Below are 26,806 nucleotides of genomic sequence, written 5' to 3'. Positions count from 1 at the left end.
GCATCTGCTAACAGTGAAGATCCTGTAGACACAGAGAACAGACATGAGCCTCACATGCAGAGTCTCATGGGAAGGCCCTTGTCATCACAGACAGGAAGCTGTGTGGTTCACATGAGCGCCTAGGTACCTCCTCCTACCAGGAGGAGGAGCTGGGTTTATTTATTAATGGTTCCTGATTTCCCCAAACTCCATGGAGCAGATCACTCAGCACTATTGGTCTGTCCTGTGGTCTTTGCCAGTCCAAAAATATATATTGCCTTTCTCCCAGTTTGGGAGCTGCCACTATTTCATAGTTTATGGACTCAGCCAGGCCTCCTTATGTCCAACTCACACATAACACCTGCTTCCAGCTCCTCTCAGGTGGCTACAAAGTTCTATTAGACCTTTTCCCTTCATCTTCCTCTCTACCTTGGAGGATCCCTGGCACCTGTATGAGAACAGGACCCTAGAGAGAGAGAGAGAGAGAGGGGGGGGGGGGAGTCTGGCTCTAACCTGACAGTTGTGAGCCCTGGGGGCCCAAGAGGTGATAATTGCTCAAAGCCATTCAGTAACACCAAGTCCAGATCTGTCTGTTACCCCACTTTGATTTAAGTCTCCTCATGTCTGTATTCACTTATAGAATGGCCTATTCTTGGCAGGTCTTCAAAGGCCAAACCCAATGGAAATCTAATTGTCTTATTATTGATAACACAAAGTAGTACAAGAACTATCACCTCTGCTCTAGGGTGGGGAGAAGCAGAAGGGAGGGGCAAAGGAAGAAGAGATATGTAAATGATTCAAATGGCCCTGCAGTACATGACTGAAATAGCTGCTTTGGTGGTCTGTCTGTCTGCATTCACGCCATTAAAGCTGTAAGCGTCACTCCGTGTAACCAAGGACGTTCCTTTCTTTGGAGATTTCTCTCTACACAGGCAGAGCACCATTCTGCCATGCTCATCCCAATGTCAGCGGAGAGGGCAGAACAGAATGTAGGCACCAGAGGAGAGTGACTGACCGTGTGCTGTCCCTGTCAGCCTGGCACATTCTGGGCCGGGGAAGCAACCTCAGTACCTTAAAACGCCAAGACTCCTGAAAGTGGCTCCTAAGAGCCCCCCCAACCTGGCCAACCCTCAGGGATGACAGTCTGTCCCTCATCATCCTCACCTGTACTGTCACTCACTCTGGTGCTTGTAGCCTCAGGGTCTGCCCCCAAGACGCCTCCCCCACCTCACTGATAAGGTTAGGAGTCCCCACTGCAGGTGAGGTAGCACCTTCATCTCCCCTAGTATTTAATGCTCATCACGCTTTATCATGATGACTATGTCACATCATTCTCTGGCCATGCTCTACACTCCATGAGGGAAGGATGACCATGTCTGTACTGTTCACCACCCTCAGAAATCTAGTTAAGTGAGTAGTACACCACTAACTTCTGAGCTATTCTACCTGCCGTCCCCCTTCCCCAGTTTGCTAAAAGGAACCAATGGTTTTCCTTGATAAGTGGAAATGGCTCAATTTCCAGAAAGTGGAAGCCCAAAACATACAGTGAAAATGAGAAGTTAGCATTGACACATTTTCTCCCAAAGTTTGATTAAAAAAAAAAAAAGGTATCTAAAAACAGAAGCGGTACAACCCAGAGTTCACTGTGACACAAGTAACTAGAAATTTATTAATAAACTTCAGACTTCTTCAAGAAAGCTCAGAAGGCATTTTCCTCCTGTAGAGAGCACACAGAATATAGAGAACTTGGATGACAGCAATGAGCTGAGCACAGGCTCCTTTATTACTTAACAGAATTCAGAACACATTCTTCCAGTTATGAGAATTTGATCTCTGTAACTTGTTAGGAAGGGAAGTTTCAGAAGCCTTGCAAAATTAACAAAACTCTCCCTGAAACGACTAAGGCTACCAAAGGCACTTGGAAACATGAGGAAATGACTTTCTGCTCCTCTTACTGGAAATCATATGCGTATAGGCTCTGTTGATTTTGCCCCTGAAAAATTGTTATTTCTCTAGGTAGGTGGGCAAGGCTGGCAATGTCAGGTCAAAACAATTTGACTGTCTAATGGGTGGGTATATGTACATATTATTTCTGCTCTGAAAGATATTTGAGGCCAGATGCACCTCTCAAACCTGATATACGAAGTGTGAATGTGTGTGAAACCACTGATCTGGTATTCCTTAAATGTTAGTTTCCACCTTTTATTCCTAAGAAGAGGCATAGCTTTAAGAGCAGCTCATGAGATGACCATAGATGTAAGGCAGTCGGGCTCTTAAGTCCGCCATCCACTCCAAATGCCAGCTGGTCACCAAAGGCTGGAATTAGACTCTGGCTTAGAACCATAGGCAAAGTTTCTGAAAATGGCATATGGGTAGACTCAGCCTTAACAGCTGGACCTTTTTTGGATACACACACTATAGACAATGACCTTCAGATGGTCAAGGACCAGGATGAGAACGGATTTCCAAAAAGTTCATGCAAAGATGTCTGGGGAGACTGGGGTGGAAATCTTTGGGTGCCAAATAAAGAAGAGCTGGTCCCCCATGTGAAGCTGACGTTCCAACCTTATAGACCAGATGTAAAAAAGAAGAAATTCTAGAAGAGCTCTAGTTGGCTGTCAGGCCAACCTGAATGTATAAGTCATTTAGGAACAAGATAGAAGGGAGTCAGAATAGTCACTGGTCTCTTCTAAGGAACACTTTACTACTGTATATCTGAACTTCTTTTCTTGATCCTTGTAACTTTTCAAACATTCGCCAGTTTTATTAACTCTTGTTACTCCCATCTCCTTCCATGTAATTGGACAGAGTAAATTCCATCAATGAAAAACAGCCTATGCACATCTGCTTTGAAGACAAAAAGGACTTGGATTTCCCAGGGCCTCAGTTTCCCAATTTGTAAAATAGGGTGGTTAGACTACATGGTCTCTGGGAGAATGTGAGTCTTCTCTACATCTTACCCTTCCCTTACTGCCTTCTCAAGGAGGAGTGTGGTCTGGGAGTTCGCCAGGTTAAATGCCCTAGACTCTACCAAAGACAGGGTTTCCCCTTGCCAGTCATAGTCTGAATAGTGGCAGCAGATATGAAAAGAAGAAGACAGGCCAGACCCATAAATCCTGCGAGAATTCAAAGAGAACTGGCCTGGGTGCAAATGGGTACAGAGACAGAACCATCTAGTTGGGTCTCCACATGGTTTCCCAATAAATAATCTCATAGGTTAAAAGAGGAGCATGGCTGCATGAAGGCGGGTGTGAGCCAAGGAGTTTGATGAAAAACAAGCCTGGAGTTTTCTGCCACGGGAAAAGCAACGTCTTAACATATACGCAAATCCAACCTTTTTCCGTTGTAGCTTTTGCTTTTCCCTGAATTCTTCCATCTTCCTGGCCTCTTCTCTTAGAGTCTGGGCAAGCTGAATGTGACATTGTGCCACACTGTCTACCTCTGCAAAAAAAAATTTAAAAAAACATAATAAACAAGATCTACATATGTCTGAATTGAAATATACAAAACCACACAAAACTTATCTACAAAATAAAATACTGGAACAAGTGGTAAAATTAACCTACCTCACTTGGTCACCAACATTTATCAACCCCCTCCATGTGCCCTGCCTTGCCCTGACCACCAAGACCAAGGCTAGCAAATCTTTAGCTTAACCTCCAACCACTAACTGTTACTAACCTAGTGTGTCCCCAGAACTGGGGAGAAGAACAGCCGAGGCCCCAGCTCATGGAGCTTACATGCTGAAAGATGTCACTGAACCCACTACAATTTCAAATTTGGTATTTATTTCTCATTAGATGACTCTAACAGTCTTTCCATCTCTAACATTTTCTGAACCTGAGCATCTATAAGAAAGGTCACACACAAAAATTATGGCTATCAATAATTATTTCTAGACAGAAAGGTTATTGGTGATTTTTTCTTCTTATTTTCTAAGATCTTTGCAATGAGTACGGTTTACCTTTGTAGCAGCAAAAAAAAAAAAAAAAAAAAAAACAAATTCTTACTTTACTTGTTCTAAGAAAACAAATTGAAGCATGACTTTAAGGCTAGAAAGATGGACAGATCTGACCTAAGAAAAAAATTTAAACTTGTGTGTGTCAAAATAACTTTGAAAGGTTCCAAGAGACATGACAAATTAGAAAAATATTAGCAATTTATGTAACAGAATAAACCGCTATATTAAAAGAGTTTTCACAAGCCAAAAGAAAAATATATACATTCCAGTATAAAAAAATTAGTTAAAGAACATGGCATTTTTTTAAAAGATTGGCTAAATGGCTAATAAACACTTGAAAATGTATTCAACCGTAAAGCTATTGGAAAAAATGCAAAACCTCAACCCCCAGAGATGTATAATTTTTTACTTTTCAGTTAGGGAAAAATTTTTAAATGTGAAAATTCTTCATATTGGCAAGCATGGGTAAAAAATAGCACTTTCGGTGGGGGAGAAGTCAGTACAACCTTTCTGGAGGAGGTCTGGCATTTTATAAGACCAAAACTTCCAAATGTGAAAGAATGAGGCAGATCTATATGAACTGAAATGGAAAGATGCTTGGGAATGCAAGCTGGTGCAGCCACTCTGGAAAACAGTATGGAGGTTCCTCAAAAAAACAAAAATAGAACTACCCTACGACCCAGCAATTGCACCAGTAGGCATTTATCCATGGGATACAGGTGTGCTGTTTCAAAGGGACACATGCACCCCATGTTTATAGCAGCACTACCAACAATAGCCAAAGTATGGAAAGAGCCCAAATGTCCATCGGTGGATGAATGGATAAAAAAAATGTGGGGTGTGTGTGTGTGTGTGTGTGTATAATGGAGCACTACTTGGCAATCAAAAAGAAGGAAATCTTGCCATTTGCAACTACGTGGAGAGAACTGGAGGGTATTATGCTAAGTGAAATTAGTCAGAGAAAGACAAAAATCATAGGACTTCACTCATATGAGGACTTTAAGAGACAAAACAGATGAACATAAGGGAAAGGAAACAGAAATAATACAAAAACAGGGAGGAGGACAAAACAGAAGAGACTCATAAATATGGAGAACAAACTGAGGGTTACTGGAGGGGTGGCGGGAGAGGGGATGGGCTAAATGGGGAAGGGGCACTAAGGAATCTACTCCTGAAATCATTGGTGCACTATATGCTAACTAATTTGGATGTAAATTAAAAAAAATAAAAAATAAAACAAGTTAAAAAAAGAAATAGATGCTTAGATAATATTGTTGGGAAAAACAAATTGTAGGATATAGGTATAGTATGATCTCATTTATACAAAAACTCACGTGTGTGTGTCTGTGTGCAATTTAAGAGAGAGAAAGAGAATTGTAAATGTGTAGGAAAAGGTCTGGAGAGATATATCCCAAACTGTTAGCATGATGAAACCATTGATATTTTCATTTTAAAAATGACTTAAAAACAAATGATCTGCTCTCACTCACCCCACAGATTCTGAACCACTGCCATGGTATCATCCTATTTTTTATATGAATTGATACATTTACATGTGTTTAATTGCGTAAAAATATCTGGAGTCACATTCACCAATAACTGCTTATCACTAGGAACTGAAAGTCTAGGTACTTACTATCTTCTTGATAGTTGTCTCATTTGAATGTTTAAGATAAATATGTTTTTTAATAAGAAGGAAGTAAAACTATTCGGGGAGGGTAGAAAGTAAGTCAAGTAACAGCAAGTACATAGGCTTAGGAGACCCAGCCTAGACTGAAGCTCCCTTGGGCCCCATGGTTAGCCTTGCAGGGCATATAAAAAACATGAAACATAAACATTTCTACCTTGAGAAATGTATTCATTGGTGAGTTAAAGAGGGAAGAGAACATCTTCCATGGAAAAGTTAAGATGAATATCTGTTTAGCTAACATTTACAAACTTCTAGAACCAGTCAACTAGCTACAGAAACACTTAAGCACATACATACAATGCCATGTTAAAATCCTTAGCTCGAAAGCAGCAAGTATTGTGAAGAACAGAAAGCCTTAAAGGCAGTTTCTGAGTAACAGGACTGGGGACTCTTAGAACTGAACAGGAGGGCGCCTGGCTGGCTCAGTCAGTAGAGCATACAACCCTTGATCTCAGAGCAGTGAGTCTGAACTCCATGGTGAGTGTACGAATTACTTTAAAAAGGGGCGCCTGGGTGGCTCAATCAGTTAAGTGTCCGATTCTTGATTTCGGCTCAGGTCATGACCTCACAGTTCATGAGTTCAAGCCCCGCACTGGGCTCTGTGCTGACAGCGTGGAGCCTGTTTGGGATTCTCTCTCTCTCCCTCTCTCTCTGCCTCTTCCCTTCTCTCTCCCTCTCTCTCTCTCTCTCTTTCCCTCTCTCTGTCTCTCTCTCTCTGTCAAAAAATAAAATAAACTAATAAAAAAAATTTTTAATAAAAAAATTTTTTTCAAAAAGACCCAGACAGGACCCCTTGAAGACCAAATTGCGAGGGCCTTGCCCTGGATTTCAAGTGTGAGAACCCCTGCTCAAAGTAAGTCAAATGCACGTCATGACTTCCACATGGAAGGTGGGCTCTCCAGCTCATTTCAGCTCTGCAGAGCTACTTCTCACCTTGGGAGCTGCTCTAACTTTTTTTTTTTTTTTTACCCAATACGAGATGGCTGTTCAAAGTAAAACCCCCAGAACCGGCCAAGGGCAGCAAATATAGTTTAAAGAATCACTTACGCTTCTTGAAGACTTCAAGGGCCTGCTTCAGGGTGCTGAAAAACAAGCACATATATAACTTCAGTTCTGGAAATTGTACAATCTTTTTTTCTTTTAAGTTTATTTATTTATTTTGAGAGAGACAGAGACAGTGTGAGTGGGGAGGTGCAGAGAGAGAGGGAGACAGAGAATCCCAAACAGGCTCCATGCTGCCAGCAAGGAGCCCAATGCGGGGCTCGAACCCACAAAACTGTGGGATCATGACCTGAGCTGAAAACAAGAGTCAGACACTTGACCAACTGAGCCACTCACGTGCCCCTGTACAATCTTATTATAAAACCACTGCATGCTTCTCTCCGCCCACGTGTCATGGCCTGCAGACTCATCTTTGCATGTAAGCTTGGGAAGACAGCGAAGGATCAAGATTTCTTCAGTTTTCCTCTTTCTTGCTCTCTCAGTCCCAGGCAAAGCATTATAAATTCTTCACTGTCCACCTGGGTAGAGCAAGATGCCCAAATTCCTTATGTTTCATTTCTCCCAATGATTATATAGGAATTATGATCCCTTTCTCATAAGAATACCAGTCCACTTCTTTGAAGTGTGATAATTAGAAATAAGGATACAAGGAAGGGTCAAACTCTGGCTCCTGATCGTCCTCTTTTTCACTCATTTGTCAATCATGTGTTCATTGAACATAAACCATGAGCCAGGTGTTGTGTCAGATGTTAATGATTCCATGGTACAAGACAGACTGGTCCCAGACCTTGGACTCTAAAGGAAGGGACAGACATGAAACACATCGTTTCAATGTTCTACTGCTAAAAAACAAACTACCCCAAATTTAGCAGTTTAAAACAACACACATTTACTACCTCACAGTTTCAGTGGGGAAAGCCCATGACTCATTTTTCATACCTTCTCTCAACCTCCCCCATCCTCTTACAGCCCATGGCTCCTCCTCCCTTGGAGACGCCCTGGCCCATGGTTTTAGTTGTCTGTCATCCTACACTTCCTAAAGTAAACATCCTTGTGAGGTAACATGGCCCTGGGGATGTTCTTGCTCATGCTGCCTTCACTGGAAGCAGATCTCACTGCGCTCACTCCAGCCTTTCAAGTAGGAATAGAACTTTGTGAATTCATGGTCCCCGAACCACAACAGCATAACATCATGGATCACTTCTTATATGTATATATGTAGGTGGCAAGCTTTGCTACTTTGCAAAGAAAAACCCCTTGTCTTTTCCAGCTGGCCGTTTCTTTCAGCTATTTCCTGTCCCCTGCTCTGTTCATCGCAAAGAAAGAATCCTTATTTCTGCATGCCTTTTCTCACACAAACACTTCCAATTATTACAAAGACATCAAGCAGGAAAACATAACTGCACATTCTCCATTCGTTTTACCCATCTTATGATACAATTATCGTGATATGGTGTGGATAGACACTAGAAAGTGTCCATGTCTAACAAATGTGCCAGTGGTCCAGAAGGACAAATGAACATCACTGAAGTGCAGGCACACTACTGGAATTACTGGGAAATGCAGAGATATGGCATCAGACACCACCAGAAGGCTTTCTCAATTGGGAGTCGTGGAGCTGAAACCCAGCCTTACACATAAATAATCTGTTCAGGGTCTAAAGTTTTCCCCCACCCTAAGCAACTGGCTGCAGGGCCACAAGAAGGGCAGCCTCAATCTCTCTTTAGTTTGTCATTAGCTTTGTTGTCTCACATCATCACTTAATTGCTGTTTCCCTTGTTCAGGACATGACAACCGGAGAGAATCTGAACCTTGGGGGTGGTGGCCTAGCAACATCCGACTCCTCTTCTCCCTAGTGTTCCCCTTCACTGTGGGAAAAGAAAATATTCTACCACCCTTTAAGATTCTTTTTAATGTTTATTATTTATTTTTGAGAGAGACAGAGCGTTAGCCGGGGAGGGGCAGAGAGAGAGGGAGACACAGAATCCAAAGCAGGCTCCAGGCTCCGAGCTGTCAGCGCAGAGCCCAATGTGGGGCTCGAACCCACAAACCATGAGATCATGACCTGAGCCGAAGTCAGACGCTGAACCAACTGAGCCACCCAGGTGCCCCTCTACCACCCTTTCGATAAACACTTTGGCCTTAAATCCTAGCAAGCCCATTAGGCGCCTGAGTCTCTCAATGTGGTCCACAAGACAAAAAATCCTAACTAGTCCACAGAGAAGCAGAGTCTTGCACTCTTATCGAGGGTCCCTTCCTAAAGATCATTCTGGAGGTGACAGAAACAGAAGTCACCTAAATGGCCTTCAACTTTGGACACTCTGTCCCCAGGCCTCATTTTTTGTTGCATCTTCCTGTCTGAGGTATACTCTTAGAAGGAACACTGACTGGCCTTTATCACAGAACAGAGAGAATAGTGTTCTCTATGAATTTACTAAGGTATAAGTCAAATGTGTAAGAATATAATAAATACCATTTTGGATCAGACTCATTCTGCTAAATACCTTTTCTAAGAAGTGTTAATGTGAGAGAATATGGCTCTTTCTCATGACATCACCTCAAGTTTTTGGGTATCTTCCCAAACAGCTTACGCTTTCTCTGCAAATAAACAAGTTTTTTGGTCAAGTGACCCACTAATCTTCCTTGAAATTATCTAAACCCTGCTTGAATGACAAAGAAACATACCTACATCTATGCAGTTTTGATCTGTCAACACGTAAATGTTTTACATGTTCAAAAAATAAAACTACACCAAATAGGGAAAAGAAAACAACCCTTAAAATTTAAAAAATTGAAACAAAATTGGTTACATTTCACACATGAGAACATGACCTGAGCTGATATCAAGAGTCAGATGCTTAACCAACTGAGCCACCCAGGCACCCCAGAACACAGTATTCTCAGTGAAATACATTCTAAGATCAAAAGGAACTTCAAGGAAATGTTAAACTTCATTCAGAAGTATTATTATGAGTAGTAATATTGATATTATTTTGAAATATTTTAATATAAATGGTCATATAAAGCAAGTAATTGTGCTAATATTGTCAGGAATCAAGATTTTCAGTGCAAGGTGAAATGAATATAAAATTAAGGAAATTAAGTAAAACCCTACAAAGTTATTTTAGAATTGGAAATATCAATATGAACTACTCCTGCTTTTAAAATCTGTCCCCAGAGGGGTACCTGGGTGGCTGAGTCCGTTAAGCATCCGACTTGGGCTCAGGTCATGATTTCACAGTTCATGAGTTTGAGCTCTGCATTTGGCTCTCTGCTTTCAGCACAGAGCCTGATTGGGATCCTCTGTCCCACTGTCTCTCTGCCCCTCCCCCACTCACGCACGCACGTGCCTGCTTTCTCTCTTTCTCAAAAATAAACATTTAAAAATAAATAAATAGGATGCCTGAGTGGCTCAGTCAGTTAAGCCTCCGACTTCAGCTCAGATCATGATCTCATGGTTTGTGGGTTCGAGCCCCGCGTCAGGCTCTGTGCTGACAGCTCAGAGCCTGGAGCCTGCTTCAAATTTTGTCTTTGTCTCTCTCTGCCCCTCCCCTGCTTGTGCTCTGTCTCTCTCTGTCTCTCAAAAAATAAAATAAAATGTAAAAAAATTATTAAAAACAACTTAAAAATAATAAAATATAAGTAATATAATATAATATAATATAATATAATATAATATAATATATAATATAATATCTGTCCTGGGAAAGTGCCTAGAAATGGTGACATCTCTGTGACAATGTCCAATGCTAGAACTCAGGGTTTCATCTCTAAATACAATAAATCACTAAAAGGAACCAAGTACATGTGGAGAAATATCTAATTCTAGGTTTAAATTTAAAATGTTCCAATTTAAACATTTTCACAAAAAACCTATATTAAGAAAGTATGGCAAACATGAATAATTATTAAATCTAGGTGATTTGGGTATACAGCCAGTCTTTATGTTTGTCTTTTTACCTTTTAGTGTATTTTTTAATTTTTCATTTAAAACATCAAAAGTAAAATATAGTATAATCAACAAATTCTCCTTATACCAGTGCCTGATATCAGGGGGTAACAATTTTTTTAGGCTTATATAACTATTAATATCTTAAGTAGTTTCCAATGTTTCTTTTCTATAATCCAGCACATTTCTGGGGTGGGGTGGGGTGGTGTGTGTGTGTGTGTGTGTGTGTTAGAAGCAAGAGAAGAGAAGAGGAAGGTCTATGTCTTATCTTCCCCCATTAGGGTCTCTGATAGGACACAGACCTCAGGGCATCTATGCGGCTCTCTATAGCACAGTATGCGATGTGATTAGGTCTGCAGAGGCCTGCAAAGTCTACTTGAAACTATTTCTCCCAAGCCTCCCTCAACATGCCTATTTTGAAGAAGGAATGTAGAAATTTCCATATGAGTAGGAGGGGCTATAGAATTTGTGAGGTCCACTGCAAAATGAAAATGTGGGACCCGTTGTTTATAAATTATCAAGAATTTATCGGGCACCTGGGTGGCTCAGTTGGTTAAGCAACTGACTTTGGCTCAGGTCATGATCTCACCGTCCATGAGTTCAAGCTCTGCATTGGGCTTTGTGCTGACAGCTCAGAGCCTGGAACATGCTTCAGATTCTGCGTCTCCTTCTCTCTCTGCCCCTCCCCTGCTCATGCTCTCTTTCTCTCAAAAATAAACAAACATTAAAAAATAAATAAATAAATAAAAATTATTAAGAATTTCAAAATGGGGACAGCAAAGAGCATCAAACCCGTTATGAAGCCCTTCAAAGCGTAGGCTCCTGTATGACGGCCCATGAAGCCAGCCCTGTAGATGAGAGGGAGCATGTTCCTAAAGCAGGCACCATGTCCTGGCCATTCCTGTAATCAGTGAGTAACAGAAGAATACGTATAGAAACCTCACATCAGTCGTGAGAACTATAAAATCATGCAGACAGTCTCTCAGAGTTATCACAAACTGTGGGGTGTGTGTGTGTGTGTGTGTGCGTGCGTGGAAGCCCCTCTATTAAACGTCTAGTACAAAATCATATATAGTATAATCCTACCTATGAAAAAGTATACATAGAAAAAGACTTCAAAGAAAATCTAGAACATTTTACTAATGGATGTGGCTTTGCAGTTCATTTTAGCCTCCTTTCTATTTTTTCAGATTTTTCACGCCTCAAAATAAGAAAAAAAAAAACCTAAAAACTGTTTTCCCCCAACACACTTCACCCCACTGGCCAGCTCTGTCTGCTGAAGTGATGGGGCTCCTGGCAGTGTTAGTCAACCTGGAAACAGGAAAGAAGCATGGTACCTACTTGATCTCCAACTGTCCACACGGCTTCTTCCTGGAGAGGTTTAGCAGGTCTTTGCCATATTTCTCTTCAATTGATGCCCTAAAGGGAACAGAAGAGAGAGCTCTGAGTCTTTCTCCGGCTGACTCTTAGTTAAAACACATGGCACCCCCCTTGAGGGCAAAACTGCACTTCTGAAGGGAGAAGCTCAGATATAACACCATTCTCTAAAATGCAAAACTCTCCTACAGGACAGGGGGAATTGTGAGAAGATTGGTGGCCTTCATGTCTCAGTTGCCAGGTGGACATCACATCTTGGCAAAACCAAACATGGCCCCCTGACTGGCACAGGCCAGCGCGTTACAGACTATTCAAAACTGTGACCCAAGGATTTATTTACCAAAAATTTATTTTTATTCATATATATTTTTTAAGTGGAGTAAGAGATAATTCCACTAAATGCTGCACTCCTGAGGCCCACCCCTCTTCCCATGTTCTTGAAGAGTATCCTTTTACCATCCTAAAGAGTTCCTCATTCATAGTCAATTCAGTGTTTTATGTTTTTTGTTCTTTGGGTTTTTTGAGGAAGGATCTGAAGGGGGGACAGAGGATCTGAAGCAGGCTCCGCGCTGACAGCAGTGAGCCTGATGCAGGTCTCGAACTCACAAACCATGAGATCATGACCTGAGCGGAAGTTGGACATTTGATCGACTGAGCCAATTCAAATACACAGCTAAACTGTGGCAAAGAGAGGGGAATTTCAGAACACAAACTCTGCAGTTGGCAGGTCTCACAAAAACAACTGACTGTTACTTGGTGTGGCATGATCTAAAATGCCGAATATCCCCTTTCCCCACCACTTAAGATGTCCCAGGCACTGTACCAGGTATGATGAAGAGAGTTCCAGGGCCCAATTTTCCTAGGTTTGAAAGCAGATCTATCCTTTATTGGCTGTGTGACCTTAGGCAAGTTACATAACCTCTCTGAACCACAGGCACCCCACACCTACCAGAGCAAGAGGAAAGGCCAGGCAATTAAACCCTGAAGAGGGTTGCACTTCTTCACATGAATTATCTCTGAACAGGACACAGGGAAGGAACACACACTCCCTCACTGACAGCAGGCTCCTCCTGGCAAGCACACCACCAAAAAAGAAGCCCAGGGCCCAGGCAGGCCACATGACCAAGAGCCTCAAACCCCCGTACCCAGGGCATACATATCTGACACTCTGACCTGATGCTGATTCTTTCCCAAAACCAGAGAGCATGGGACTGGTTTCTTTGGCTCTGAAACTCCTGCAGAAAAATGACCATATACTAGAAATACAGCACAGGGGCGCCTGGGTGGCTTAGTCGGTTAAACATCTGACTCTCGGTTTCGGCTCAGGTCATGATCTCACGGTTTGTGAGTTCAATCCCCGGGTCAGACTCTGTGCTGACAGTGCAGAGCCTGCTTGGGATTCTCTATCTCCCTGCCCCTTACCCACTCTCTCTTCCTCTCTCTGCCCCTCTCCCACTCGTGCTGTCTCTGTCTATAAATAAATAAATAAGAAACTTTTTAAAAAATACAATAAAAATATTTACTAATTTTTAATTTCCATATATTTCCTCCTCTTTTCCATATATTTTTATGAGACATTTAAAAAGTGAGAACTCAGTTTCTGGGATCTGTTTGGACTTGTGTTTTTCAAACTGTGGGTCATAACTCACTTGCGCACAATAAATCCATTCAATGGGTCATGACCAGCCGTGTTTAAATACATAGAATTGAGTAAAAGAATAGGGTAGTGACGTTTGTTAAACTCTTGTTTTATGCACGTGTGTACCGGACGGCAGTGTAAAATGTATTTCTTGCTGAGGGTCACATTTAAAAAAAAATGTGGGCACCACTGAGATACAACACCATCCACATCGTGTCAGGGGACTCTTGGATGGTCCCGCCTTGGCAGCGGAAGCTTCGGTCATGGATGTTTGGCAATGCCTTCTCATGGATGCAGGGCAAGGCTAGTTCACTCCCAGGAGAAAATCGATAAAAGCACTAACTGGAGGAGGGGCACAAAAAAGCAAGGGAGGCTCTACAATGTGCACACCCTGCAGTCATGAAATTCCTGTTTGCGTGCTCCCTCCAGAGCTCTGTTGAAGAACGGAGGAAGCCCACCTCCATTACCCACCAAGAGAAAGAAAAGTGTTAACCTGGTGTCACCTCTGTCAACCAGCTTGGGTAGAGGAGGGAGGCTGGTGTCTGGAAGGAAGAGGTGCATGACCAGCTAGCTCCCTGGAGGCTGACAGTGGACCGACCTCACTTCGCCTACGGCTCCTGAGAACCACAGTGTGGCAGTTCTCCGGTTCCTGGGGGCCTTTCAGACAGTTCAGGGACAGGGGCCTCCTCATCAGGGCGCACGACCATGTAGGTGTGATGTTACCCAATGTTCTCTTGAGAAGAAAATACAAAGCCTTGATGGAAAAAGACTTTAATGTCTGTATCTCCAAGCTATAAACCTCTCACTCACTGTGTTACAAAGAGAATCTGTTCATTAGTTTGGGTCCTGGTAATGACCCAGCTCTTTGGCCAAAAATCCCCCTAGAGTACTCCTTCATCCAGAATCACTGGGCAATTGAGTATTCTGGAGGACTACGATTTTCCACAAAACTAACTTACCCCGTTAAGTACGGAATTAAAAAAATAATAATAATAAAAACCTTATCTATTACAAAAAGAAAAGGAGGGGCGCCTGGTGGCTCGGTTAAGCGTCTGGCTCTTGGTTTCAGCTCAGGTCACAGTCTCATGGTTTGTGAGTTTGACCCCTGCATTGGGTTCTGTGCTGACAGTAGGGAGCCTGCTTGGAATACTCTCTCTCCCAATCTCTCTGGCCTTACCCCAACCTCTCAAAATAAGTAAATAAACTTTAAAAATAAAATAAAATGTAAAAAGGAAAGGAAAGGAAAAATCCTCTACACCATGCCAGTCCCCTCCTTCCCCCCAAGCTCCCTGCCCTCTGGAGTGCTGGGACCCATCCGCCCCCATCTTTCTCACTGCTCTGTCCCTCCCCACCCATGGTCTCTGAATCAGGCTCCTTAAGTCGTGCTCCTCTCCTCCACCTGCAAGCTTGCTGCTCTTCCACAGACACCTCCGCCTATCAAATCCACCCCGCCCCTCCCCCCCAGGGCCGCTCACCGGTCCCATCAGCTATGAAGGGACCTCTTTATTTACTAGTCTTTCACAATCTCCCTCTCCCGTGAGGTCTTTGGTGCTGTGCGTATCACCTCACTTAGCATTTTATTACATTTTGTTTGCTGTTTCATTCATGAATGTCATCTGTCAAAGCTGGTTTCTAAGAGCTTTGGGACAGAGATATCATTTACTTCCTGGGTATCCTTCCATAGCCTACAGCAGAGGTCTTGGGAACGCTTAGAAACACATAGAAAGTAGGAAATTGTTCCTTTGTGTGGGGGTGTTTTGTCTTCCCCTCCATCTTCAAGGAAGAACAGCATGTACCTTTCTTTTAAAAAGTCTTCAAATTCTTTGCAGTTCTTGCGGCCGTTGTTCAGGTGCTGGATGATGCTGTCGTAGCCGGCGGTGCTGAGGATGTCTGAGCTCTGATGAGACAGGACATTTGTCAGGGCAGGGAGTGACGATAGCAGCCCCGAGCCTGGCGAGTAGACAGGGCAGAGCACAGGGGAAGCCGGCAGTGGGAAGTTTCTGAAGCACTTCACCTCCAAGACATATATGACCAAAGCAAACAAAATAGAAGAAGTAAGAGTGTATGTGGCTGTGGGAGAATTTTCAAAGTTATGAAACTGAAGGGCCACAAAACAGGAAGGACATGACAGGAAATGGAGAGCACATGGATGAGGGAGCTGGCTGGGCTCTGTCCCTCTCTGCACCAACCCCCAACGCCAAGTCACATCAGGACAGGGCAAGAGCTCCTGTGGGGTGGAAACCCACTGCAACCGCAGGGCTGCTTTAACCAGGGCTACAGAATTTTCCCTTCGTTCTCAAACTTGTCACAGAGCTTGACACTGACACGTCTTCCCACAGCCAATAAGCCTGGTCTGAGGGTCGAGGGTCAAGGGTCAAGGGTATCCCTGCAAAGGGCAAGCAGCTCTGAGCCAGGAGCCAGGTCCCTGGAGTAGAGAGGGGGACCCGGCTTCCCACTGGGAAACATGAAGGGGAGTCAGCATGATCCATCACATGGTCACCGGCTGGCCCCAATCGGGGAGGGGTGGTGGGGAGGAGGGATGTTTTCTCATTTTAAATTAGCAATTTATGCCCATTTTATTTTATTATGTGTTCTGAGGTTGGAGGAAGCTACTTAAGTCCCCAAAGGAGTAGCCCCAGAGGCAGTACATTTTTAAAATCAAAGTCCCCAATGGGGCACCTGGGTGGCTCAGTCGGTTGAGCATCTAACTTCGGCTTAGGTCGTGACCTCACGGTTTGTGAGTTCGAGCCCCAAGTCAGGCTGTCTGCTGTCAGCATGGGGTCAGCTTTGGATCCTCTGTCCCCCTCTCTCTCTCTGCCCCTCCCCCTCCCTGTCATTTTCAAAAATACATAAAGATTTTTAAAAAAAAACCTTTAAAATCAAAGTCCCACAACGCCTCAAACCAACAAGTCAGGGGCTAAAGAATACCCCCTATGAGGTCCCCTAATCTGGCTGGTTCCCTGGCTTCTACCTCCAAAGGCATACATTAGGTTGCCTGATTCAGACTCTAGTCCCTTAGAGAGATTGGTTAGGCTGTCCCAAGTGTGCCCTGGGGAGCTCTGAACTCACCCACCCCCAGCCCAGCCAGGCGGACCACCCCTTCCCAGCCCCCAGTGGGCTGAGGGAGGTACTACTCTGTCCTTAGTGCTGAAGATACCTCTCTACCCAGCTCTGAGCACTGGAGAAGCAGAATCTCCCTCTTCCATTTGCTGCCACTGGCATGGCCTGGACTAGCAGACAGGGTCCCAGGGAGATCTAGCAGGACGAGGCTTGAGGCTGATTTCAACATGGCCTTCAGAAACCTAACCGGCCATAACTCACACTGCATTTTTAATGAGCAGAGTCAATTTCACATGTGGGCATATAAATAAATCTAAGTTAGAAATGTATTTAGTTCTAGGAGTTCTGGCTGTTGTTTCAGCATAAATTTAGGCCCTGGGAAGCCTAAAGAAACAGCCTCCATCCACCAAAGCTTCGTTCCTCTACCCACCCCCTCCGTACACACTCTTCTGTCTCGGCCAGGGGAGGCTTCTTCCTGTCACCAGCAATGCAGCACTCAGCGGCAACTCTAACACAATGTTTACATTATCCCCTCCTAGATAAATCTAGATCCAGTCCCACAACTGCCAGGTTTTCTGGAAGCCTTCTCTGAGGGACCCCAAGGCCCCCTCCTCTGGGCTTTCAGAGCGCCCAGCTTTTGAATTTGCTGCTTGGTATCCACCACGTGAGGAATCTTGCTGTCCCAACTCTACAGCAAGTTCCTGCAGCTCCTTCCAAGTCTTGGGGCGCTCCTGCATACACACACACACACACACACACACACACACACACACACACACACACCAAAAAATCTAGCTTCGAGTTATGCACACCAAAGATCTACAATAAAATTCTGGAGGATGAAAACGCCTCTTGTGTTCGAGCCAGACGCATCAGAAGGAAGTGATGAAGGCAAAGACTCCTGAGTGAATGAGTGAATGGGCACAAAGCACCACAACCAATGCTGGCTTGTAGACAGAAGTGCTTTGCCCTTCTCAGAGAAAAACACTTGGGTTCTCTGTTTTATGCTATTCTTTTGAAAAAAGTGGTTTCTTTTTTCTTAATGAAGGGTGCAGATACATACTCTTTGAGCTGAGCAAGAAGGGTGGAGCTAGACCAGTGTTTCATGGAAACAAACCAAATCACTAGGCCTCATGGAAACAAACCAAATCACTAGGCCTCAGGGTTGTCAGCTTAAGAAACCAGAATTCCTGCTTCAGAGCAGTGACTGGGCTACAGAGGCAACCAAGAAATGAAATCCTCAAGAGAAAACAAACAGTGCCCATGACCAAGTTCAAAGTAGTGGAGGATTTGGCCTGGGAACTCTTCATATGCTGCTCGGAAAGCATGGCTGGTAAGCTCTGACTAGCATAAGTAAGAATAGGAGGGTCAAGTAGGATAGAAGACTGCATGAGTACCAAGATGGCATCTCAGATCTGCCATCAGAAGTGATAACCCCATAACCTCAATATCCTCAGCTTGTTAATTAGAGTTCTCTACACAATATCCCTGACTTCCCTTCCTCAGCTTTCCCCACACTGGTCTCTTCCCTGTCTTCTACATGGACAGTTTACATTTATACCTCAGGACCTTTGTACATGCTTTTCCCACAGCGGGAATGGCATCTCCTCCTCTGGTTTGGGGCCAGTTCAAATCCCATTTCCTCTCTGGAGTCTTCCTCAAATAATTCCCTCTAACGACTTCACTTCCTCTTCAAAACGCCTGCAGTGTTTAATGCCCATTCCTCTATTTGGCTCTTATTATACATTATTTTATATCATTAGTTAACATATTTTTAAAAATTAGTTAACTTCTTAAAGAGTATCTGGATTACACCCAACTTTTATCACCCACAGTAGCTTCCATGTTAGTGGAGCTTGAGAAATATCTGTTAATTATATGCCAACTACGGACAAGATACTAAGAAGGTTACCAAGTCCTCGTTAGATGCAGTTCTTGCAGTCAAGGAGCCTATTGTTCATTTAGAGAGTCAATAAAAGACAAATACATAAAGCAAATGTGTATGCACAAGGAAAATTAGAGACTAAGACGATACACAAGACTATAAAGAGAAAATATATAATGAAAGAGGTACATAAGAAAGAATAGGCTTGAGTCTTCAGAAAAGAGAAGAGAGGAGCCTGGGTGGCTCGGTTAGTTAAGGGTCTGACTTCAGCTCAGGTCACGATCTCACAGTTTGTGAGTGCAAGCCCCACGCGGAGCCTGGAGCCTGCTTCAGATTCTGTGTCTCCCTCTCTCTCTGCCCCTCCCCCACTCATGCGCATGTGCACGCGCGTGCTCTCTCTCAAAAATAAACATTAAAAAATTTTAATGAAAGAAAAGAGAAGAAATAAGATTTAAGTTGAGTCTTTTAAAATGACTGGGATTCACACAAGAAATCAGAAGATTCTTCAAACCAAATGATGGTGAAGGAAACAACATCTATGGGATACAGCAGGATAGTGCTTATAGGGAAACTTACAGCTCTAAATGCTTACATGAGGGAAAAAAAGTTTTAAAATTAACAATCTAAGCCTTTACTTAATGGAGCTAGGAAAAAAGAACAAATTAAATCTGTAGTAAGTAGAAAGAAAGAAAAATAGTGGAATAAAATTGAATAGAAATGGACAAACAGGGGCACCTGAGTGGCTCAGTCGGTTGAGTGTCCGACTTCAGCTCAGGTCATGATCTCACAGTTCGTGAGTTTGAGCCCCGCATCTGGCTCTATGCTGACAGCTCAGAGCCTGTAAGCTGCTTCAGATTCTGTGTCTCCCTCTCCCTCTGTCCCTCCCCTGCTCTCATTCTGTCTCTCAAAAATAAATAAATATTTTTAAAAAATATATTATGAAGAAAACTAAATGGCAGGCCACAGTCTGGGAGAAATTATTCACCTTACATATGTCTGTCATAGTCAGGGGTAGAGTATTTGAACATATATGTCTGTCACAGGACTATGTCCAGAATATATAAACAACTCCAACAAATTCATAATAAAAACATAAGCAACCCAATAAAAACCAGGCATAATACTTAAACTTCATAAATACTTCATAAAAAGACACTTCATAAAAGATATTCCACTTGGCCAAAAAGTTTATGTAAAGTTGTTCACCATCACAGGGAAATTCAAGTTAAAGTCACGGTCATATCTACTTCATGCTCACTAGAAAAGCTAAAATTAAAAAGTCAGCATTGAATGTAGGCAGGAATGTTGAACCACCAGAACTCTCATGCATTCTGATGGGAGTGTAAAAATGGTACATTTTGAAAAATGGCAATTTCTCAAAAAGAAAAATATACACATACTCTATGGCCCAGAGCTGCACCCTAAACATTTGCCCAAGTGAAATGAAAACATCTGTCTACAAAAAGACTTGCACAAGAATGTTCATAGGAGTGTTGTTCACAATAGCCCCAAACTGGAAACAACCCAAATGCCTAACAACTGATGAATGGCAAACAATTTGTGATATATTCATACAGTGGGATACTACTCAGCAATAAAATGACAGAACTACTGACACAGGAAACCACATGGATGAATCTCAAAAACATTATGCCAGTGAGGGGCACCTGAGTGGCCCAATTAGTTAAGCGTCTGACTCTTGGTTTCGGCTCAGGTTATGGTCTCACAGTTTGTGAGATCACGCCCTGAGTCAGGCCTGCTTGGGATTGACTCTCTCTCTCTCTCTCAATAAACATTCAAAAACAACAACAACAACAACAACACCTCATGCAAGTGAAAGATGCCAGACACAAAAAAAAGCATTTAATGTGTGATCTCATTTACATGACATTCTAGGGCAGCCAGGCAGTTTTAGGACTTACCTCTACAGGAAAAGAAATAACAGTGATTACCTGAGCCAGGGGAGAAACTGAGGGTGGAGTGGGAAGGGCCCCTTGGGGAACTTCCTGGAATGATGGAAATGCATACACCCATGTGACCCACATTCTTATCAAGATCTTTCTATAGAGGTGTGGGTTGTATAGGTGTGTGTAGTTTTTGAAACTCCTTGATCTGCACATTTAACTTACATAAATTACACTTCAATAAAATTAAAAGGCAAAAAAAAAAAAAAAAAGGAACAGAATTCAGAGGGAGAACAGGCAGGAAACACAGTAGGAGGAACAGAGGAAGCTAACTAAGCCTTGGAAGTGGATCTGGCCTTGGAGTCCTGTGTGAGGCAGGGAGATGACAACGAAGGGAGAACAGATCTAAGCACCCAGCAAACTACCCAAGGACCCAGAACGTAAGGTTTCATAATGCTCGAATTATAAAGAGTTAAAAAGCATTCAAGTTGGGGCGCCTGGGTGGCTCAGTCAGCCTGGGTGGCTGAGTCCGACTTCGGCTCAGGTCACGATCTTGCGGTATGTGAGTTCGAGCCCCGCGTCGGGCTCTGTGCTCACTGCTCAGAGCCTGGAGCCTGTTTCAGATTCTGTGTCTCCCTCTCTCTCTGACCCTCCCCTGTTCATGCTCTGTCTCTCTCTGTCTCAAAAATAAATAAATGTTTAAAAAAAAAAATTAAAAAAAAAAAAAGCATTCAAGTTTCAGTCAATGTGTTAGTTCTTTGACCACAAAGAAACTTCAATTTTTTTTAGACAAAAAATTTGCCAGATCCAGCAGTAAGCAACATGTGTGCCACATCAGCAGACATGTGAACCAAAGAATAGTAGTAAAAGTCTTGTGAGCACACAGGCTGGCAGTCCAGACCAGGTCAGGGTGTGTGTTCAGAGAAGGAGGAAGTCTCTGTGCACTGCCTGGTGGAGGGTAACTCCACTGCCCACCAGCTCCCCACCCCAGATCTAACACTCAGGTCTGATTTCAGTCACTCAGTCCAGGCATATACACTCTCCTTCCTGCCCAGCGCTGAGCCCCATGCTGCAGGGGCCTCTCAGAACTTGCTTCCATGATCCTTTTCCACCACGTGGCCTCTGGGCAGAAGGTATAAGGGCAGAGGGGAAGCAAAGCATCCTGCAGCTTCCAAAGCGGCCATCGCAGTTACAGGCGCTGCCACCAGAGCGTCCCCACATCTGGGTCTGTGCTACATCTCACGCCCACCCTATCACGGTGTCTGCCACACGGTTTCCCTAGCTGTGGGCTCCAAGGACCACCTGTGCCGGAATCACCCTCGCAGACTCCCAGGTTCCACCCAGACCTGCTGGGTTCTGAGCTTGGGGCAGGGGAATCTCCACTTTTTACGCTCCTTCCAAGTGACTTAATGCCGTTTGAGAACTGCTGCTGCCCCAGAAATGATAAAAGACAAAAGGACAATCAAGGTTCCCACGCAGAGGAGCTGAGCACAGAGGAAAGCAGGATGCATGCAGGCAAAACTAGAGAACGTGAGAGATGGGGGTGGCAGGAGAGTGACTGTAAGAAGGGGCATGGAGAAGAGGGCAGAGAAAGACTCCATGGTTTGCAGTTCATTTTGAAACCTCGGATTTGGGGGGCACCTGAGTGGCTCAGTCAGTTAAGCATCCAACTCTTGGTTTTGGCTCAGGTCATGATCTCATGGTTCGTCGGTTTGAGCCCCGCATCAGGCTCTACATGGACAGTACGGAACCTGCTTGGAATTCTCTCTCTCTCCCTCTCTCTCTGCCCGTCCCCTGCTTTCCCATTCTCACTCTCTCTCTCTCTCTCTCTCTCTCTCTCTCTCTCTCTCTCAAAATCAATAAATAAACTTTAAAAAAAACCCACAACTCTGGTTTTGAGTAAAAAATGCAAATTAACATTGATGCCCTCTGGGGACCCGGGGCTGGGGTCTGCTGACTTGGTGTTACATACAAAGGCTGCATTTGTTCGCTGCCTGAGGATATGCTGTGCCACACTCCGCATTACAGGTCCGTTTTCCACAAACACAGCAAGATGGGAGCTATTTCCATGTTTTACAGCTGGAGAAAAGAGGAAGTGAGGGTCTCCTTATCACTACCTCTAACCACAGTGAAAGATCTTAACCCTCAACCAACAATATTATTCAAATCTCTGTTATTCATGAAAAGTTATACAGCAACAGTAGACTGGGAGTAAAGACCAAGGCATTCCTTTTACCTCCCTATGCTCTCCACCCGGACCTTTCTTTCCTGCTTGCTTTCCTATCTCTTTTACCAGCGAGGTAAAACCAAATGGTTCAAACTCACCTTATCAGCAAATATGGATTAGTTATTGTTAATTAATATTAATAATTAGGTCTAACATCCATTGAATGCTCACTGTATTCCAAATAGCGTACCAACTATTGTGAGTGGAATATCCTGTTTAATTCTTATAACAATCCTGCAACACAGGGATCATTATTCTCTTCATTTATAGGACAAGCAACTGAGGAACAAAGTCTGTATTCATAAACCACTCAACCACACAGCTTCTCTTCCTGGAGGACAAGGACCATAGCTAACTTTCTGTCGGTCCGCTTCCAGCAATTCTAAAGACTTTTTTTTTCAATGTTTATTTATTTTTGAGAGAGAGAGAGAGAGGGAGAGAGAGAGAGAGAAAGAGAATGCCCACATGAGCTGGGGAGGGGCAGAGAGAGAGAGGGAGGCAGAGGATCCAAAGCAGGGGCTAGAACTCAAAAACCATGAGATCATGGGGCACCTGGGTGGCTCAGTCAATTAAGCCTCCAACTTTGGCTCAGATCATGATCTCATGGTTCATAGGTTCTAGCCCCCTGTCTGGCTCTGTGCTGAAAGCTCAAAGCCTGGAGCCTACTTTAGGCTCCTACTGTGTCTCCCTTTCTCCTGCTTGCACTCTTTCTCTCTCTCTCAAAAATAAACATTAAAAAAAAAAAATGCATGGTCATGACCCGAACTGAAGTTGGACATTTAACTGAACGAGCCATCCGGATGCCCCTAAAGATTTTAAAGTAATCTCTACATCCAGTGTGGGGCTCGAACTCACAACCCCGAGACTGAGATTGGCATGCTCCACCTGCTGAGCCAGCCAGGCGCCCCCCTAACCCCAGCAATTCTACAAGGGACACGCCCAGGCTTTAACACTGTACACGAATTTGAGTCCAAATTCTACCCCGCGCCAACTATGTGACCCTGGGCTAAGAGCTCAGACTCTCTTCATGTTAACTTACCAGACTATCAAACGGGGATTCTTGTAAGGATCAAATGAGATATTGTGCTTTGAGTTTGTCAAGTGCTTCATAAACTAAAGGAATTATGAGAGACACATTCAAATTTCTCAAGACCAGGCCACATAAGCAAAAAATCAAATGTATTTGGACCGTGTGAACTTTTTTACTAAAAACAGACAACAGTGAAAGAAATGTAGCCTGTTAGCTATTCAAAAATAAGTAAGTATGTCGGGACACCTGAGTAGCTCAGTTGAGCGTCTGACTTCAGGTCAGGTCATGATCTCACGTTTGTGAGCTCAAGTCCCACATCGGGCTCGCTGCTATCAGCACAGAGCCCGCTTTGGATCCTCTGTCCTTCTCTCTCTGACCCTCTCCCTCTTGTGCTATCTCAAAAATAAATAAAACATTAAAAAAAATGTTTTTAAATATGTCATCATCACAGGAAGCAGCCGGAAAGGTGTCAGAGAGACCTCAGAAAGGGATATGGAAACTGCTGTTTCGGCCATGTGTTCCTAAATCAAAAGTCAAAATTGGGGCGCCTGGGTGGCTCAGTCGGTTGAAAGTCTGACTCTTGGTTTGGGCTCAGGTCTTGATCTCACGGTTCATGAGTTTGAGCCACTGGGCTGAAAGCGTAGAGCCTGCTTGGGATTCTCTCTTTCTCCTTCTTTCAGCACCTCCCCTGCGCTCTCTCTCTCTCTCTCTCTCTGTGTCTCTCTCAAAATAAATAAACATTAAAAAAAAATAAAGTCAAAACCATATCGTGGTTTTGTCCTTAAGCCTTCTCGTAAGCCATAGCAGGGGACTGTGAAAGCAAGAATGAAACGCACCCCAGTTCCGACTCCAGCTGTGCTCTGCAAGCCCACAGGGTGCCTCCCTCACCTCCTCCAGCCTTCAATCAGACATCCCCAGCTCTGCCTGGGCTGGATCCACACTTGACATTTTCACATGTCTAAATGTCCCTCCTGTCAAGTCAGCAGGTGAGTTAAAAAGGCAACTCCACTCAGCTGAAAATACACTTGGAAGTAACTGTGTGACACCAAACCCCTGCATCAGGAAAACAAAACAAACAAAACAAAACAAAACAAAACAAAACCATGGTTGGAAGGATGTGCACCAAAATGCTGAAAGCAATTCTCTTCTTACCACACATCTGTATTTTCTAAATTTACTATAAAATATTTATACTGCTTTTATAATCTGAAGTCTTCCTCCCCACCTCCATCCTTTAAAGATGCCAAATTGAGGTCTTTTGTTCTCTCTCCTGTGTTCCCGGGGCCCACTAAAATACCAAATGATCCATAACAATAATAGAAAATAAGGAAAGGCCCAAGGAGGAAGCTGGAGATTTGTAGGAATTTCCGTTATACAAAAAGCCAATGGGGCTAGATGCACAGAGGACAGAAGCCAGTATTCTAGCCCACGCCAAACAAGAAATTCCACAGACTTTCTGGGCAAAGCCCTAGAAACCCTGAAGCTCAAGTCAGCAGGGGCTGAAACTGAAGCAACCACGGAAACCATGGGCAGTGTTTGTAGGCCGAGGGAGCCCAGCCAGTGCCCCGCCCCGCTGAGTGGAGGCAGAGCGGCCAATTGGGACTTCTGTGCCAAAGCCACAGCTGGTGAGGACTCCACCCTGCAGCAGGCTCCCAGCAAGGGCAGAAAGAGCAGAAGAGCAACAAGCTACCGTCCCTTGGCACCACCAAAGCTTCCACAGTACAAACTGAAAGGAAAAAAAGGTTACACACAGTTGTCAAGTCCTGTAAATGCCCTTCGCCTCCAGGGCACCCTTCCCACTTTCTCACTCCAGACAGGCAAAAACATATCAGAAATTGTCATGATTTCTAGAGGATACAAGTACCTACTTGGAAAACCAGACATTTCATCAAATGAAAAGCTAGGAGTTGAATTAAATACGTTTTTTTTTAAAGCATTAAGCTTTCGTACACATCAGCAATGACCACTTAAGAATGTAATGCTGACACTCGTGTCTCTCTCAAAAATAAATAGATGTTAAAAAAATTTTTTTAAAAAGAACATAACTTAAAACACAAAATCCTATTCTCAATACCAACAAAACTTATAAAATACCTAGGATTGGGAATGCAAGCTGGGGCAGCCACTCTGGAAAACAGTATGGAGTTTCCTCAAAAAACTAAAAATAGAACTACCCTCCGACCCAGCAATTGCACCACTAGGCATTTATCCAAGGGAGACAGGTGTGCTGTTTCGAAGGGACACATGCAACCCCATGTTTATAGCAGCACTATCAACAATAGCCAAAGTATGGAAAGAGCCCAAATGTCCATCGATGGATGAATGGATAAAGAAGATGTGGTATATGTGTACAATGGAGTATTACTCAGCCATCAAAAAGAAGGAAATCTTGCCATTTGCAACTACGTGGATGGAACTGGAGGGTATTATGCTAAGTGAAATTAGTCAGAGAAAGACAAAAATCCTATGACTTCACTCATATGAGGACTTTAAGAGACAAAACAGATGAACGTAAGGGAAGGGAAACAAAAATAATATAAAAGCAGGGAGGAGGACAAAACACAAGAGACTCATAAATATGGAGAACAAACTGAGGGTTACTGGAGGGGTTTTGGGAGGGGAGATGGGCTAAATGGGTAAAGAGCACTAAGGAATCTACTCCTGAAATCATTGTCGCACTATATGCTAACTAATTTGGATGTAAATTTTTTAAAAAATTAAAAATAAAATTAAATAAATAAATAAAATAAAATAAAATACCTAGGAATAAGCTTTTTTGAAGGAAAACATTACCAAAAAATACAGACAAAATCTGGTATAGACATTACCAGGTATAAGACATTACCAAAAAATACAGACAAAATCACAATACATCTAGAAATATATCCTACTCCAAGATGGAAAAATCTAATACTAGAAAAATTCGGTTCTCCCCAGGTAAATCTATAAAGTTAAAATAATTCCAATAAAAATCAAAATGTTACTGGGGTTTCTTTTTAAATTTAACTTCATTCCAAAGCCCACCAGAAAGGGTAGGTGAATAAAAAAAGCTCACAAAATGTTGAAAAGTAATGAGTGAGGAACTTACCCGTATGAAAAACAG

General features: G+C 43.3%; 1 protein-coding gene across 1 annotated transcript in view; it reads right to left on the bottom strand.

Annotated features, from left to right (window-relative positions):
• Nucleotides 1-26,806, bottom strand: part of PSTPIP2 (proline-serine-threonine phosphatase interacting protein 2) — a 78,745-nt gene that overhangs the window by 20,497 nt on the left and 31,442 nt on the right. Inside the window, exons 2-5 of the mRNA XM_030336498.1 lie at nucleotides 15,394-15,494; nucleotides 11,923-12,000; nucleotides 6,678-6,712; nucleotides 3,314-3,420 (exon numbers count right to left, since the gene is read on the bottom strand). Coding sequence (XP_030192358.1) covers nucleotides 3,314-3,420; nucleotides 6,678-6,712; nucleotides 11,923-12,000; nucleotides 15,394-15,494 — 321 coding nt within the window. The remainder of the gene's footprint in view (nucleotides 1-3,313; nucleotides 3,421-6,677; nucleotides 6,713-11,922; nucleotides 12,001-15,393; nucleotides 15,495-26,806) is intronic.

Source organism: Lynx canadensis, chromosome D3 (assembly GCF_007474595.2).
Source record: "Lynx canadensis isolate LIC74 chromosome D3, mLynCan4.pri.v2, whole genome shotgun sequence".
Taxonomy (NCBI): Eukaryota; Metazoa; Chordata; class Mammalia; order Carnivora; family Felidae; genus Lynx; species Lynx canadensis.
Note: the sequence above shows the minus strand (reverse complement) of the source record. Positions and strands in the feature narration are given on the sequence as shown.